Consider the following 17,881-nt stretch of genomic DNA (forward strand, 5'->3'; position numbering starts at 1 on the left):
CAGAATGTTACTAATAAGGCAACACAAGAAAATATCAAAGTACAAAATACTGCATTTTATTGATGTTTCAGTGAGATTGTTTAGTGTAGCTCAATGCTGTTAGTCCCGATATCAAAATTATTACCAAACAAAATGTGGCATATCCTAACACTTTACAAAAATGCAGCACGTTTCCTTAATGCTTATAAAATCAAGAGCCAGAATATGACCATTAAATAAATGCTATAACAAAACCTCAGCACTTGAAAGGAATCAATCCAACCGTTCGCGACGTTTCCGTGTTCCTGTTCCCCTTGGACGCTCAAGGTGCCATCGGCACGTTGACAGACATTTGGCATTTTTGATGTGGAGCAGCATAATTAGAGATGAAGACACGATTCTCCATTAGCGGACGAGTGTTTCACATGAAGCCGAGTACAGAACGGTTTCCGTGTTTCCTTCAGTGTGACAGTGACTGTTGGGTTCCTGTGCTTCGACACTTTCAACAGTTCATCCTGCTACGTGGGTCGGGATTTTCCGTTTACCCGAACAGAAGTCCAAGATGTTTAAGGCTGACTATTCGGCAGCACAAACTCCACGGAACTGCCAAATATCATCACACGGGATACACGTGCTACACAGAATAAAATACGGAGGGGAAGGTTTGCCAAGTTTGTTTCTGTGTGAGCAGAAGGTTGTTGCTGTGACTCAGGGGGAAGCGCAAACAGCAGCACCTGCAGCACAACTGCTGCAAAGGTCTGTGCAGAACCCGGCTGCCGGGCGCCGGCGTGAGCGCACGAGCACCCTTAACAGAGAGGCTGCAGACGGCACCAGAGAGGCGGAAATTTAAACAAGACTTACACGATTCGCTTGGAGAATGACGATCACTGAATCCTGCTTCACAAAGGGTACAGTGCTATTTTTTTTCAAATTAAATTTACGCTAGGTTTTCTAAATTTATGTGGAAAAGTGTATTTATGACACTACTTTAAGTGGAAGGACTGGATGGGACGACTACATTTTACAGAGAGACATAAATAAATATGGCAAATGAGGAGGATTCCTGACGGGTTCGATCTGAGGAACAGCCCGTGGCTGCGAAGGAACGTGAGTGCGAGTACAGAGGAGGAAATTAAAGCCCGAAGATAAGAGTGTGAGAAAAGGACAATATGCGTATGCAATAACGGGAATCAGGTTGACTATCAGCATCTGGAAACAGCAAGATATACAGTAAAAAAGCCATCACAAACTATCTCTCTCCTTCAAAATAACAAAGCAGACAAAGACAAGCTCTTTTCAGACTTCTGTGTATATAGAATTTTAACACAGGAGATGCAAACTGGTTAAAATACTGCTAAGAATAGCACAAACAAGAAACAGTACTTCACTTATCACTTAATACAAGTTTCTACGGAAAAAAATCCAACATCCAGATCTTGCTGTATTCAAAGTATATATACATCTGGCAGTCCAAAAGTTACTTGTCTTGGATTTAAGCACCTTCATTACACAGTGTCCTTTACTACAAAACAGCCAAACATACATTCATAACCCTAGAACTATTTTTAATATTAGCATATTTTAGAGCATTATGTGAGACAGGTGCAAATAAAGTTGTTTTTTAAAGATATGCGGTCTGCGTTAGTTACAGTAAACAGCTCTTGCACTACTGTCCATACATAATGCAGCTACTGGTTTTACAGGTCATTTATTTAAATGCTTTCACTTTTACAAAATACTTCAGAAAAAAAACAAAAAAGAGGAAATTTGCACTTCAGCTTCTGATTCTCAAAACGTGCTACTTTGTGAGATAACTACCCCCGTGCCCTGCGAAGGAGCCGCCGGCGCTGGGACCGCATCCCGCCCGCCCGAGCTCCGCGCCGGCGGCTGCGCCAGCCTCACAACAGCCCTGCGAGGTAGTACAGAAATATCCCCAATCGGCAGAAACCAGGCTTCTGCGCGGCGGCACCGTCGCACCCGAGAGTCCGCGCCCCGCGGGAAGCGCGGGCGCAGGGTCAGCGCGGACGCGGCGCCGCGCCCCGCGGTGCCTCGGAGCGCACGCCGTGCCGCGGCGCCGCGGCTCACAGCAGCGCGCTGGGCAGGTTGCTGCTCTGCCACCGCAGGCAGGTGGTCTTGGAGTGCTTGTAGAGGTGGCTGGACTGGCTGAACCGCTTGCCGCACTTGAGGCAGGCGTAAGGCTTTTCTCCGGTGTGCACGCGGATGTGCTTCTTGCAGTCCGTCAGCGTCAGGAACGTCTTGCAGCAGATCTTGCACGCGTACTTGCGCGCGCCTTCCACGACCAAGACGTTGTGCTCCGATAAGGCCTTCTTGCACTTGGAGAGGACGTCGGCGGACGCCCTGGTGAGCTGCGGCGGGCCGGGCTGCGACGGGTGCCCGCTTTCGAAAGACGCGGTGCCGTTCATGATGAGCTGGGAGCTGGAGGAGCTCTCCTGCAGCTGGGAGCTCCTGACCGAGGTCACCACCGGCATCTTGGGGGCGATGCGGCGGTACCCAGGAAAGCTGCTGGCTCCGCCTCTGACCGAGCCCATCATTGCCCGTGACAGGGAGTGCAAGCCCAAGCCCGACCGTGGAAAATCCATGCCAAACTGCTCCACAGCCCGGTACCCAGAAGTCTGTACGCAGGGGAGACCCATCACATCCTGCATTGGCCTAACAAAGTGAGAGTCTGCAGGCTCACTGAACGGGTTCTCGACATGAGAGACGGTGGCAGACGAATGGCCACCAGCAGGCCCCGACTCCGGACTCATCAGGTAAGAGGCGTCGCTGTCCATTCTGCAGTCACTGGTGGTATTGGGAATGTTGTCATCGCTGTTCTGACCAGCACCAAAGCCACCACCTCTGCTTTTATTCAGAAAATTTGAGATACTGAAAGTAGACTTGTGTTCCAGGTTATTTGACACCTCCACAATATGGATGTCTCCCACCCTGTCGGTACTGGACTGTGGGTCAGAAAAGCTGCGATCGCTGCTCTCGGGACTCAGTTCTATCTTCTCCGCGCTCACTACTCCTCCTTCCACTTCAACAGACTCGCTGCCCTCTGCTTGGGAAGTGACATCGCTCACCTCGTCCTGAGGCTCGGGGGAGCTCAGCGGCTCGGACTTCACCACCACCCGCATGTGCTCCTTCTCGTTCAGGCCGACCTCTGGATTCTCGCAGGGGAAGCTGTTCTTCTCAGAAGCAGGCTCCTGGTCAAAGCTGGTTTCCACCTGCGTTGCCTGGGACGCCATGGACATCTGTGAAATGTTTCCTGCGCTGTTGTCAGACTGGCTGGGCACTTGAGCATCTTCCTGAGCACCGAAAGACTGATCAAACATAATAGTATTGTCCTCCGGGTTGTCAGCAACCGCATCAGCCTTAGAGCTGTCCACAATCTTCAGTGAGTCTGGGGAGAAGAAATCTTCCCGAGAATGAACCACGGCCTGCCCGCTCTCCGCAGCCACGTCGGACACAGCCTCGTCCAGGGCAGGCCTGATGCGCTGCCGGCCCCGATCCTCAGAAGACTGTTTGCGCTTGTGGAGACGACGGATGGGGAAAGCAGCGCGCTGCTCCATGTTGCTCCTCATTGAGGAGCTCATGGTGTTCGGCTGTTCCTCGGTGCTCTGCGTGGAATTTAAGGCGGAGCTCACGATGCTCAGCCCGAGCTGCTGGAGCATGAACGACCTCTGCATGCGCGCGTTTTGCTCCTGAACTCTGTCGCTCGGCGGAGACATGGGCAGCGTCCTGGTGGTAAGGTAGTGTTTGCACGCTTTAACGACGGAGTTCAAATGTAAGTGGGAAGCAGCCAGCAGGACATCCATGACGTTGCTCTCCCCGAGCATCAGTGTGGAAGTATACATCATGTCTATCAGAGCGGCGAACGCTTCCGCTGTCACCACCTCGCTGTCCAGCTGAATCATGTTCATAGTCTGATCTCCTTCTGCTACGGTGAACAGCGCTCGGAAATGCGTGCTACACGCTGCCAACACAGAGCGGTGGGCCTTGAAATGCCTGTTTCCCACCACGATGACGCAGTCGCAAAGCTGGCCATGAAGCCTCTGGTAGTTGAGCTGCTGAAAGATTTGCTCAAAGTGTCCTGGAAAATCCATGATCCTATAAAACAAAACGGAAGAAACTAATATTAAGAATCGCTATTCAGACCACAGCAAAACTGGGTTTAAAACGAAAAAATAGCCAAAACACAGACGACCAAAAACCGGTCTGAATTCACCACAGGCTCACGGGCAGTGCCAAAGCTGGTGAGCTGGCGGAGCAGGACAGCGATGAGAACACGGGTTCTGGATGGGGCTGGTCTAGTGTAACACGCACCTCAGCACCAGACATGTCACCGGCAGCTCTGCGGGGACCAGCAGCGCAGGTCAGCTCACCTCCCCGGCTCCTGTGCAAACCAAAACAGCTAGTCCTGGTATGGCTGTGTTTGTTTGTGCGTTGTGTTTTGTTAAATCTGATTGTGAATCATCTACTGCAACATTTGATAAACCGCTCCCACTGAAAAGTCTGAACTATAGTTCTCATCTCATTTAATCAAGTTTCACCTTCTGCAAAGTTTCTCAGCTACTGGGCAGAACTGTCATCCGAGTATCTGCGTTCACACAGAAAAGAGTTCATGGAAAGGAAGGGAGACGCTTCTGCATGGGAACAAGCAGTCGGCTCCACCTCAAAGTGCCACCTCTAGCTATCGGAAGTGCAATATAATTTTCTTATTCACTATAAATTATCGGCTGGGATGCACTGAGCATCCTCTGTTTTTCCCACAAAACAAATAAAATGGTAGTAAGAAAGAAAAGTTTGTGAACATTAAAAGCAGTCTCCGCACTTGCTCTTCCTTACAAACCTTTTTGGTCCATGAGGAAGCTATGGGAAGCTCAACAAGACAACCAGACAAACTCAGAGTGCTTTTCTGAAATTCCCATTAGCAGAACACAAGTCGAATCTTTGTAGAGTCACATTAAGACTACATAGGTGACTTCTGGTGATATCTATATGTTTTCTCATGACAAACCAACAAAGTCTGAGATTTGTGGAACAGAAAGGTGTGTGTATGAGGCAGACACACATATTTTTGTGTCCAAACATATTTTTCAATAGAATACCATGCTATCATGTGATGCAAAAAGACAGTAAACCCGCTAAATAGAAGGACACACAGAAAGAGTTATGCTTTTGAAGAGGGATCAAATGTGAGTCTGACAACGTAGAGATCGCGTCCTCAAGGGACAGGCGCTGTGAACAAACCCCGTGCTGCGTTCGTGCGCAGTGACGCGCTGTACGAGCTCACTGCGGGCTCCCACGCACCACGCCTGACAGTGAGTGCTCGTGTGTCACCACGCTCAGCGCAGGGGCTGGGACTGCCGAGGACACACGGCCGCTCAGGAAAACAAGCACGGCTGCTGGTGTGCAGAGCTAATTACTCTGGAATCCTGCTCACCCGGGTGGACACAGATCAGCTGTTTACCTGGAAGGATCGGCAGAAAAAGTCAAGCCTCAGAAATGCAAAGAGCATTTCTGCTCCAAGCTCCAGGCATGGAGGGACAGTGGCACACGGCCACAGTGGGATGGTGGCACATGGCCACGGAGGGACAGCGGCATGCGGCCACGCGGGCTACATGGCAGCTCGGGGCTCTGCACCCCGCCTCTGCACCTCCTTTGCTGCTCAGCGACTGGCAGAGGTCACAAAGCCAGGCAGTACATGGACGGTCACTGGTGGATTTACACACACGTGTATGTAAGCCGGCAGCTGCAGAATTAGAAGCATCCATGGGCAGCAACTCAGCTCGAAGCAGAAAAGTACACCTGCAATGCTCCCCAGCCCTGGTTATCACCATCAACACGCCAAGGGAACACGGAAGCATTCTTGACCATCTTTCATAAAGGATGCGCTTGTTTTGAATGGGTTTGGGAGTGATTCTGCAAGCAGCCTGAGATCAGGCTTGTTGTTGTGAAATGAAGACAACACACGCTCCGTGTGCCCCCATCCCCGCACAACACCCCGCGTGGTCACGTTCCACACTCACCACACCGACCCCAGCGCCAGGGAGCCGGGCTGGGCCGAGCGCGGCTCCTGGACACGCCATCCGCGGGCACGGCAGAGCCGGCACGGCCAACACGCGGCTCCCGGACACGCCATCCGCGGGCACGGCAGGGCCGGCACGGCCAACACGCGGCTCCAGGACACGCCATCCGCGGGCACGGCAGGGCCGGCACGGGGCAACGTGCAGCTCCCGGACACACCATCCGTGGGCACAGCAGGGCCGGCACGGGGCAACGTGCAGCTCCCGGACACACCATCCGTGGGCACGGCAGGGCCGGCACGGGGCAACGTGCAGCTCCCGGACACACCATCCGTGGGCACGGCAGGGCCGGCACGGGGCAACGTGCAGCTCCCGGACACGCCATCCGCGGGCACGGCAGGGCCGGCACGGGGCCATCCACGGGCACGGCAGGGCTGGCATGGCCAACGTGCAGCTCCCAGACACGCCATCCGCGGGCACGGCAGGGCCGGCACGGGGCCATCCGCGGGCACGGCAGGGCCGGCATGGCCAACGCACAGCTCCTGGACACGGCAGAGCCAGCACGGCCAACGCGCGGCTCCCGGACACGCCATCCGCGGGCACGGCAGGGCCGGCACGGGCAACGCGCGCTGGGGCTCCGCGGGGTGCAGAGCCGGGCCCCGCTGCGCTGTCAGGCCCACAGCTACAAACCTCACCGGACTTAGAACAGCAGCCTCAAAGTCAAAAATGTGTCAGTGTCACCAACAGATGGGCAGAGATGGGCAGAGGAGCAACTGTGCTTGGGAACACTCACTGTCACTAAATAATGCGGTTTTGTGTTGTCGGGCACAGGAGATGGCAGACAGCTAACGGGCAGGACAGCCTTAGAGGCAGAGACTCTGTTTTTAGCCTGTCCCGATGCCACAAGGGACACTACTGTGTCAGAACAGCCAGCGTTTCTGATTCCCAGGATTATGAAATGCCTTGGGGGCACCTGGACAAACAAAGGGCCACGCTCAAGCTTGCCACTTTTGCTGCACTTAGACTAACGTTGGGCTGCATAAAATTAAGGGAACCAGTAGTAGGTGAAGAGATCTGAATTAACTGCAGAAGAGGTGGCAAACTAATATAAAACCACAAAGATGACGTGCACTGTGCAATCTCTGCTGCAGACGAAGTCTCCAGTCGGCCACTGGACGGGGAACCTCGCTCCTCTCCGGAGCGGACGGGCGTGCGAAGAGCCGGTTCTACCTAAACACCGCAAAGGCAAAAACTCCCCTGGCGGAAATCTGCTGCCCCCAACTGTAACTGCTTCCTGGGTATGCTAAAAAGAAGAAAGAAATATATTACACTTTATGCCTTCTAGTAATGGTGAGGGTCCAGGCTTATCGCTGCACCAAAAATCCCCTGATTGGGCAGCACTGAGGCTATGATGCCCGAATGCCTGAAATAATCACTGTAATGAGATTTAATTCAGAACTATGTCAGTCTCCTTTATCTCTACAAATTAAGTTGTGTAATAAAACGGAAGAATTTGGCTTTGGCGCTTTTTAAAATTAGAAATAGGAACACATACAATAGGTGATTTTATTACCTTTCCCTACCGATGCATAATGAGAATAGTAACTAGATGACATTTTCAAACAAAAAAATGTTAAATAAGACAAACTTTGGAATTGCACAGTTTTTAGTTCTACACGTTTTCTCCGAGAGGAAAGTAGCACAAGGGAAAGCGAGGAAATGCTTCCTGGTGGATGCAGGAAGTGGGAGGGACGAAAATCAGACTCTGAAACGCGCTGGCTCAGGGCGGCAGGACAGGAGGACGCAGCCCGTGACAAGGCCCCGCGGGTGGCGGCGGGAGCGCGGAGCGGGGAGCGGTGGCGGGAGATGGGGAGCGGGGCGAGCGGGAGTGCGGGCAGCGCGGGGAGCGGTGGCAGGAGATGTGGAGCGGGAGCACGGGTAGCAGGAGCACGGGCAGCATGGGGAGCAGGAGCAGTGGCAGGAGATGTGGAGCGGGAGCACGGGTAGCAGGAGCACAGGCAGCATGGGGAGCGGGAGCAGTGGCAGGAGATGGGGAGCGGGAGCACGGGCAGCACAGGGAATGGGAGCGCGGGGAGCGGTGCTGCAGGGAGCGGTGGCAGGAGCATGGAGAGCAGGAGCACGGGCAGCGCGGGGAGCGGTGGCAGGAGATGGGGAGCAGGAGCGTGGGCAGCGCGGGCAGCGGGGGCACGGGCAGCGCAGGCAGCGGTGCTGCAGGGAGCGTGCGGAGCGGCGGCGGGAGCGCGGGGAGCGGCGGAGGAGGGGCCGGCGGCTCCGAGCACCCCGCGCTGTCTGCCCGCGCTGCGCACACCTGGGTGGACTCACGTCCTCCTTCGCTCCGGCGCACGCTGTGCGGGGGACGCCTCCTGCGCAGGGAGAGCTGCCGCGGCCGCGCTTCCCTGGGAGGCTGAGGGGACCGACAACAATTCCGCATTTGTCTGCTTTTGCTCACCTACAAGATGGGACAGGTGTGACACCGGAGAGAACGCTCTGTCCTTGACTTCATGGGACTAAAACACAGGATCCAGCGGGAATTTGGAGGAGGTGGCGGGGGGAAACAGTTGCCAGAGCAACAAAGAAACTCTCACTGCATTTCGAGAACCATTCCTACAGCATCACCGTGCTCTTGCAGGGCCTGCAGGCTGGCGTTTGCACTCCGCTCCCAGTCACGCGGGACAGCTGCACGGAACCGTTTCACGCTGTGGGGCTATTTGCACAGCCGATCACACAGCGCACAGCCCCGGGGCCGCCGGCGCCCAGCGCTCCGGAGCGGGACGGGCGCCCCGTCCCCGCGGCAGAGCGGCAGGGCAGCGCGGCGCCAGCTGCAGCCGCCTCCGAAGCGCAGCAGTGCCAAACCGCACCACAGCTGCCACGGGCACCAGCAGCTCCCAGCCGCCGCTCTGCTTCGGGTCACTCCAAGAAACGCGCTGCAGAGACATAAAATACCCAGGAGCTCATGCATTGCCCTTATCAAGCCAGAAGACAACGCAGTAACACATTTGAACCAATGTTCAGAGAAGACTGGAGGTGGAAAACACCAAACCACGTGAGAACAGGACGCACATCAGGAAGAAGTCTGAGCTGGACTCCAGAAAGGCAGGCGGGTGGCAGGGATGGTCCAGCACATTTCTGCCCAGGCAGCAACATGTACTTGAAACAGGCAAGAGTCGTTTTGACCAACTATTCGGGATTTCAGGATTCACAGAGCCCTTGCTCACAGTCACCAGAAGTGACTGCACGCTTTGTGCACCCGAAACAAGACAAACCCCAGTTCTGCTCCAAACAACCTTAACTTGGCTTGGTATTTTTTATTACACCATAGAGGCTGAAGTCCTCAAACCAGAATCAACAAATACAAACATCACAGTGAAGTCGAGATCTTGTAAAAGACCAGCTGAAAATTATAAAACTAGACTGGAGCCTTATATGCTGCATACTATCCACACACCACATTTGGTGAGAAATCAGCTACTGCAGGTTACTATATATGTCCAATACATCTAATTAAATGTCTAGATACATGTATGAGCCAGATATTTTTGGATACACACAGTCAGCCTGTCTTCCCCTCCTGTTTCAGCAATACCCTGCCCTTCAGCAACAGCTTGTTGTCACTACCACTTAATGAATCCTGTCTGCGATTGCTAACCTAAGATATGTAAGTCATTTCAGTTTTAGGCTGGTCTGCTCATATCACAAAGACAGAGTGACTTGCAAACTCCTGCTCACAACTACAGGCAGCACTGACCTCGCAGCTTCAGACAGTTTGAAGCCGCACAATTAGCTGAGTCTTGATTAAGCACATCTCGAGACTGTTGGATCAAGTGTCCTTTAGCTGAACGCTGCTCATTATACACTAAAAGGATTACGTAATGCAATATGCAAATGTGTAACCAAGTGGCTCTCTGGGGTGTGAATGCAGGGATAAGACTTCACGTATAATGGCTGTTACTTTTCTTGCTGTTGTGCTGGATTTATTCCGGCAGCCAGACTTGTGCAACTCTGCTAACATTTGGGGTTTTTTGCAGCCCGGGTGGGAGAACCGTGTTTTTGGGACAACAGGCTGACCACAGAGACTCCGCTGGGTGGTTCATCCGCTGAATCGGACCCAGGCTGTGGGACGCGCGGGGGGAATCGGTGAATTCTGTAGATTCATTGAAGAAAAAAAATCAACGGAGAGCTATTAAATATTCAGATGCCATCTCTACCTGGGGAAGGCACTAAACTGCAAGTCACTTGAGACATAGTTTTATATATACTTACATCTCTGGCTTTCAATTTTACAGCTTGCTCTGGTATTTTTGGAAGAGTTTTAGGAGAAAACTATGATTTTTTTTTAATGTAAGATTGATTTGGTAAATATTAATATGGAAGCATTTTCTCCCTAACATTTTGATTATACACTTACAAAGAAAAATAATCTTTGACTAAAATGTGTGCTCACAAGCTATTTAAATACTTAATTTGCTTCTTCACTGCTAGAGGAAAACCTATCTGAGCAGATCCAGCAGCACAAGAGGCCAGGCTTCTGCTGGGCCATCGGGCACTCACAGCCCAGCCCCCTCCAGCCAGCGGCACAGGGAGCCTGCGGGCAGACCCCATGGCCGCTCACACCCAGCAGAGAGCCCCCGGGACAGAGCCAGGAAGGAGTTCAATAAGGAGCAGGACAGACGGTGCCGATCTGGTGCAGGGCATGGCCGGGCGAGCACACTGACTGTGACCGGCACTTGTCCCGCTCCATTTCCACGGCTTTTGCTCCACAAGTCCCCTCACCTCCTGCTTTGCCCCTAAACATCCCGTAATAAGTCCTGCAGGATCCCAGGCTGTGTTTGGCAGCAGTGGGCGACAGCCCCTTAGTCTGACAGAGCACGACCCGCCGTGCTGGGCCACCCCGGGACAGGGCAGGGGCTCTGCGGGGACAGCCCTGCCACGCTGGGACACGGTGCTCCGTCCTCGGGGTCCCTGATCTGGACCCCCAGCCGTGCCCCTGTGCTCCTGCAGAGGTGGGTCTGGGGGCAGCGCTGCGGGGCCTGTTTGGGGTCCCCCTCCCGCCTTCGCTCCCCGGGAGCTGAGCGGAGCAGCTTCACCACGGTCTGCCGTGGGTGGCCCTGCTCCAGCAGGGGGGCTGCACTACCTGATCTGCAGAGCTCCCTTCCAACCCCAGCCGGTCTGGGATTCCCTACCGAACACCCATGGTGGCACATGGTAAAATATTCCTCATATATGCTGATGAAGATAAGGCTTACACTTCTTAAACTAAGCCCTCCATATTAAGACAGCAAGAGAACTAAAAATACCTAATTGGGAAGATGATGTGCAAGTGCTTTGAGATTCTAGGAAAACAGACCTACACTTGACAATTACACAGACTGTTCATTAATTTCCCATTAGTTATTAACCTTAGGAGTGTCATTGTCAACTCCAACCAAACTTAACAAAGAGATTAGATACACACTTCTTGTTGAAGCTGGTGTGTGGTTACAGAAAAAGCCAAGTTTATAAGGGCTACTTCTCACAGGGTCATCATTAATTCCCTTGTCTCCTTAAACAACAGAAAGCACCCCAAACCAGCCACTGGCCAGTCTGCACACAGGGCTCTGAACGAGGCACTGGTTCTGCCGCCTGCCCAGCCCGGGACTGGAGACACGAGGGACACCTGGTCACACAGCCACAGAGCAGGAGAATGGACACTATTGATTTTTACACAGGAATGCAGGTTTTATTAGCACATATTTCTATTATACTACTTGTAATGGTAAAAATTTCTTCATATGGTTTCCTCCCCATCTGTCTGGAAGACCAGCAGCGGGTAGTAGTCTGTTGGGTGCATCAGTTTGGGGAGCTCTCTAGCGATATCCTTGATCCAGGCTCCAGGTAGACTACAAACTTCCCTAAGATGAGAGTCAACTCTGCATATTGGGCCCTCTGTTCCTTTCAGAAGGGAATTTCCTATTACAATCACCCTTCACAGTATCACAGTATCACAGTATGTTTGGGATTGGAAGGGACCTGGAAAGCTCATCCAGTCCAATCCTGCTGCTGGAGCAGGAACGCCCAGGTGAGGTCGCACAGGAACATGTCCAGGGGGTTGGAATGTCTGCAGAGAAGGAGACTCCACAACCCCCTGGGCAGCCTGGGCCAGGCTCTGACACCCTCACTGAGAAGAAGTTTTTTCTCAAATTTAAGTGGAACCTCTTGTGTTCCAGCTTGATCCCATCACCCCTTGTCCTGTCATTGTTTGCCACCGAGAAGAGCCTGGCTCCATCCTCGTGGCCCTCACCCTTTATATATTTATAAACATTAATGAGGTCACCCCTCAGTGTCCTCTTGTCCAGCTCCAGAGCCCCAGCTCCCTCAGCCTTTCCTCACACGGGAGATGCTCCACTCCCTGCAGCATCTTGGTGGCTGCGCTGGACTCTCTCCAGCAGTTCCCTGTCCTGCTGGAACTGAGGGGCCACAGCTGGACACAATATTCCAGGTGTGGTCTCCCCAGGGCAGAGCAGAGGGGCAGGAGAACCTCTCTGACCTACTGACCACCCCCCTTCTAACCCACCCCAGGTCCCATTGGCTTCCTGGCCACAAGGGCCCAGTGCTGGCTCATGGTCACCCTGCTGTCCCCAGGACCCCCAGGTCCCTTCCCCTATACTGCTCTCTAATATGTAATTTCCCAACCTATACTGGAACTGCAGCAAGAAGGGACAAGGAAAGTGTTTAAGTACACTTGCACTAGAACTACTGCAGAATCAAACACTTTTCTCTTGCTTCTTTAAAGTTAATTCACTCTAAAACAGTGTGAAAAAATAATGACTACGAATAATGATCTATCTAAAATTTAATTGCTATGTCCAGTACTAAAGCACACAAGTCAAACAAACAAAAAAATCAAACACTACCTCAAGTCTCTCCTAAAGAAGCTTTTAAAACGTTTGCAAAGTAATTGATTTTGTGTTACTAAAAACCACCAACAAAAGCTGCCTCAACTGTACCAGTCCATAGAATGGTATCAGAAGACATCTCATATAAATACACTATTGAAAACTTCACACTAGGTACTTATTTTTCCCTTGTTGGATAAACAAAAGACAATTTATTACTTGCACCTCAAACTCCATTCCAAACAACCTGTATTTAAAAGCATTTGGTGTTCTGGGAACCAAGCCCAAAGGAATCCCTGAAATATAACTTAACCTGAAAGTGTGCCAACATGATATTAATAATTGTTTGCCTCTTAGCTTAAATCACAGTTTCCAGAGCGTTACAATACCCTTCCCCTTGTGCTTGAAATAGCACATCTCACAAAAAGCTCCCCTGAAGCCTAAAATACAAACATAAATCTACATGGAAGTCAGTGATACAGGTGTTATTTATGAAAACACTTGCTACTATCACTTACATTTTTTTTAACAAGCCATCAGGATGGTAGGAGGGCAGAGGCACGAAGAAATGGAAATCGTCAGTTATTTGACATCTTCAGCAAGTTTTATCAATCTGAAACGGGGAGGGTATGCATTCTCTGCTCTGAGAGTGTTTTCAAACTGAACGTATGGTGAAACTGCAGTTAGCAGAAGTTAAAATCATTTCTAGATCTGCTGCATAAAGCTAAACTTGACTCCAGTGTCACATCGTTGTGGTGTCTGCCAGCCAGGAAAGGCATTTCTGTGTGTGTCTGACAAGTTTCTGCTCTGGTGACTGACAGCTGAGCTTACAGCATCTCCGCTGAGGTGCTTCCTTAGCCAGGCTTTATAAATAGTTCAGCTCACACAGTTTATCTCCCATTGTCAGGGAGGACGAGTTACAACTTGTCTAAAAACCAGAAAGGATAAACTGCGCTGCAAAAGCCGCCGTTGGTCGCATCACCATCCAGAGAAAAGAGGTTCACATGCAGCGTCGTGTTTTCTCATCACCTGAAGGTACTGCAGACAGATAGTTCAACCTGTGGCAATGCCAACTCATTAGCAAACAACAGCATGGCTCACCAGGTGCAAACAGCGTCCTTGAGAGGAGCAACAAAAAGCTTCCTAAAAAAGGCTAGATTTTCCTTAGACACTCTCAGCTACCTGCAGAAACGGCCACCACGAGTGACGCTGGGACGCACGGCCGCCCACCCGCTCCTCAGCCTTCCACTCACCTCCTGCCAGCCCTGGGACGTGTCTCGTGGTCTCCGAGCCCGCAGCACAGCGTGACACTGCAGAGCAAGACACGCAGGGGAGACCGAAACGTCACACTCCTGCATCCTGATCTGCTGGCTCTGTTGGCACCTGAGAGGTGGTTTCTTTGTTGTAATTCCATGATTTAACACACCCGTACGGCTGTATATTCTGAACACACTGAACGTTGTTTCCTGACGATTCCTGGCCACCCACCATTCCAACGTTCATCATTTGGGCTTCGAGGCTGGTACCACGGCTTCCACAGGCACCAGTCCCTCTTTCAAAAAAGCTGGCATACACTTTTCTAGTCCACTTACAAAAGCAGTGTTTTATAGGTATCAATAAGAAACAGGAAAAGAAGATCATAGATTCTGTTCTTGAGCATACAAAGCTAAAAAACTGTATCTAGATATAAGAAAATTTCTGTTCCCAAGAGCACAATGTGGCTGTAGGCATTTAACAGTGAAACAGCTGAAGAAAGCTGTTTGGGCAGTGTCACCATTTATTTACAAAGGGAAAAGCGCAGAACACTGCTACACAAAACTGGCAATACAGCCATCTGAGGGCATGAGAAGACAAACTGCCACCACCGAGGCCAGATCTGCACTCTCAGTCACGCTATCAGCCCAGAAACCTCTGCTGAGGTTCTGGTGCCACGGCAGGCGCCGCCATCCTCACGGGAACGCCCAGCGCCGCCAGGGGCACTCAGCGCCGCTGCTCCTGCCTGGCACCGCCGCAGCTCGTCAGCCAAACCACAGACCCCGCACAGAACCAAACGCCTGCAGAACCCAAAGAAAAGGGCAGCCACGGATGGCTCGGCGCCAGCACGACGTCTTCTTGCTCAATACGGCCATCGCTTTTAGACGTAGCTCTTCAATTTCACGCTTTACCAGAAACTCAAGAATTTTAAACAGCTCTGCCCAAACAGCTTCCTCAGTGATTCCTATATTTCTAACCTAACTCAAAGTAGGGCTAACTGCATAATGAATAAAGCTACTTTGGCCAGGAAATGGTTGAAACTGAAGTAACAAATAGTAACAAATATTAGTCAGCCGCCACCACAGTGGATTACTTAGTAATACACGTTTTCAGCCTAAGCAAAAACCTACATCCATACAACTGATTCAACAGATGACTACTGTGTTTCAAATGAGAACTGTTAAATTATTTGCTTCCTATCTTCCTAAACTCGTTTTAAGAACTCATCTTCTAATATTATCATTTTACCCTCAAATGGGAGAAAAACCTACCCAGATGCACTGCATAGCTCTGTCTGTTTGGGCATTGTGGTGGGTCGATCAGACCACGCAGCCACTCTCTCACTCCCGCTCCTCAGCAAGATGGGGGAGAAAGTAAGACAAAAAGCTGTGGGTTGAGAAAGGACAAGGAGGTAATTCACCAGCTACCATCTGAAACACTTGACTTAGGGAAGATTAATTTAACTTACTGCAAATAAACAACAGAGGGAGGAAGGGAGGAAGGGAGGAAGGGAGGAAGGGAGGAAGGGAGGAAGGGAGGAAGGGAGGAAGGGAGGAAGGGAGGAAGGGAGGAAGGGAGGAAGGGAGGAAGGGAGGAAGGGAGGAAGGGAGGAAGGGAGGAAGGGAGGAAGGGAGGAAGGGAGGAAGGGAGGAAGGGAGGAAGGGAGGAAGGGAGGAAGGGAGGAAGGGAGGAAGGGAGGAAGGGAGGAAGGGAGGCCACCATGCCTCTACCATTCTTCCTTCTTCCCAGGCTCATCTTCACCAACTCTTTCATCTTCATCCCCCAAGCAGCGCAGGGGGACAGGTGACAGGGGTTGTGGTCAGTCCATCCTCCTTGCTCCCTTCCCCACTCCAGCGTGGGGACCCTCCCACGGGAGACAGTCTTGCACAAACCTCTCCAACGTGGGTCCTTCCCCCGGCTGCAGCTCTTCAAGAACTGCCCCTCTGTGGGCTCCTCTCTCCATGGGACCACCGTCCTGACAGGAGGCTGCAGCTCCCTCCAGGGCACATCCACCTGCTCCACCATGAACCTCCACGGCTGCATGGACAGTCGAACTCACCATGGTCTGCACCACGGGCTGCAGGAGAACCTCCGCTCCGGTGTCTGGAGCACCTGCTGTCCCTCCTTCTTCACTGACACTGCTGTCTGCTGGGCTGTGTCTCTCACATATTCTCACTCCTCGCTCCCAGCTGCTGTTCCACTGCAGTTCTCTCCCCTCTTAAATATGCTATTGCAGAGGCACTCCCATCGCCACTGATGGGCTGAGCCTTGGCCAGCAGAAGGTCAGCCCTGGGGCTCGCTGGAATGGTCTCTGGCTGATACGGGGCAGGTTCTGCTGTCTCCTCACAGAAGCCACCCTTGCAGCCCCTCCACTGCCAACACCTCGCAAAAACCCAATACAAGCATCTACTAATGAAGTATTAAACAGACAACATCACCTTAATTGCGGTTTAAGAGTCACACTAGAGGGTAATAATGTACATGATTTGAATGTATTATGCTAAGTAACCAAATTCCTTCTGAATAAAGGTGGAGGAAGAAATTAGGCAGCTTTTGTCTGTTCAAAGACAGTAACTTCCTTCTCTGCTTCCACACAGGCTCCACTCCAGCTCCCCCTTCACAGCACAGGGTTTACAGCAGAGTGTGACACAGTCACCAGCTCAACCATGGCAGAGTTTGCCTTGGTTAGCATGACCAGGAGAAAAAACAGCGAGTTCGGTCAGTGCCAGAGACAACGCGCACACTGCAGAGAAGCGACTGGCGTGCGCGCACCTTTCGTACACAACAGCACACGTAAAGCCTCTCCACCCGTGTGCCGTCCTCCACAAGGTAACTATCGTTTGATAACTACAGCAAGTACAAGAACGTAATTTATAACATACAGACACGATTCTTTGACAATATCAGAACATTAACTGAGACGTAAGAGAGGCGGCTGTTCCTGCACTCATTCCCAAACGCTCTGAAAGGCGCTGTACTGAAGAACCGAGTTGCATCTTTGTTTTCTTTCTTATTCACATTACCTGGAACATCCAGGTCGTATGTCTCACTCAAGACAGCATCCGCATCTCATCCTTCCACCAACTGATGAGTAGTTCAAAATACGCCCAGACATTTGCGCCTGACACGAACCCCCTGCGCACCCCACAAAAGGCCCCCCCGAGGTTCCTCCTCTAACGCGCGTCTCCCGCTCACATCGCAGCTTTGTCGTCTCCACCGGGTGAGGGCCGAGCGCTTCGCTCCGGACGGCGCAGGGGAGCGCTGGGCCGCGGCCGGGCCCCGGAGCGGCGGCACCGCCGGGGAGGGCTCTTCTGCGGCCCCGCACAGCCGCGCGTCTCCCGCCCTGCGCCCCGGCCGCTGCCCCGCAGCACCGCCCGCCGGGCCCGCGCTCCCGGCCCCGCCGCCCCGCGGGGCCCCGCCGGCCCTGGGGCTGCCGTGGCGGCGGGGGCGGGGCCGGGGCCGCCCGGAGCAGACGCGCTCCCTCCCGCCCGCCCGGCCCGGCCGCTCGCGTCACCGCTGCCCGCCGCGTGTGCCGCCGGCCCGCCCGCCGGGCCCGCCGCCCCGCTCACCTGCGGTCCCCGCCCCGGCGCCTCAGCTCGTCGGGCGGAAGGGCCGGGCGCGCCGTCCGCCCCGTCCCCGCGGCCCCGTCCCCTCCGCAGCTCCGCCCCCGGGCCCTGCGCTGCGGCCGCGACGGCGGGCGGAAGTGACGCCATCACGCAGCGGGGA

The 17,881-nt window shown here is 52.8% G+C and overlaps 1 protein-coding gene across 10 annotated transcripts in view; it reads right to left on the bottom strand.

Annotated features, from left to right (window-relative positions):
- Window positions 1–34: 34 nt before the first annotated feature.
- ZBTB5 (zinc finger and BTB domain containing 5) overlaps window positions 35–17,881 on the bottom strand; it is a 60,598-nt gene continuing 42,751 nt past the window's right edge. For 4 of the 10 annotated variants that reach the window (XM_082074739.1, XM_082074737.1, XM_082074735.1 and 1 more), the window contains exon 3: window positions 35–4,089. In XM_082074739.1, the coding sequence (XP_081930865.1) occupies window positions 2,061–4,089 (2,029 nt within the window). In that variant the 3' untranslated portion in view covers window positions 35–2,060. Of the gene's footprint in view, window positions 4,090–4,207; window positions 5,870–8,478; window positions 10,171–13,419; window positions 13,960–14,154; window positions 14,285–15,426; window positions 15,978–17,724; window positions 17,830–17,881 lie in introns of those variants that run through there. The other 6 variants (XM_082074742.1, XM_082074741.1, XM_082074740.1 and 3 more) reach the window with 6 other exon arrangements.

The sequence above is a fragment of the Streptopelia decaocto genome (genome assembly GCF_964273445.1).
Source record: "Streptopelia decaocto genome assembly, chromosome: Z".
Lineage (NCBI taxonomy): Eukaryota > Metazoa > Chordata > Aves > Columbiformes > Columbidae > Streptopelia > Streptopelia decaocto.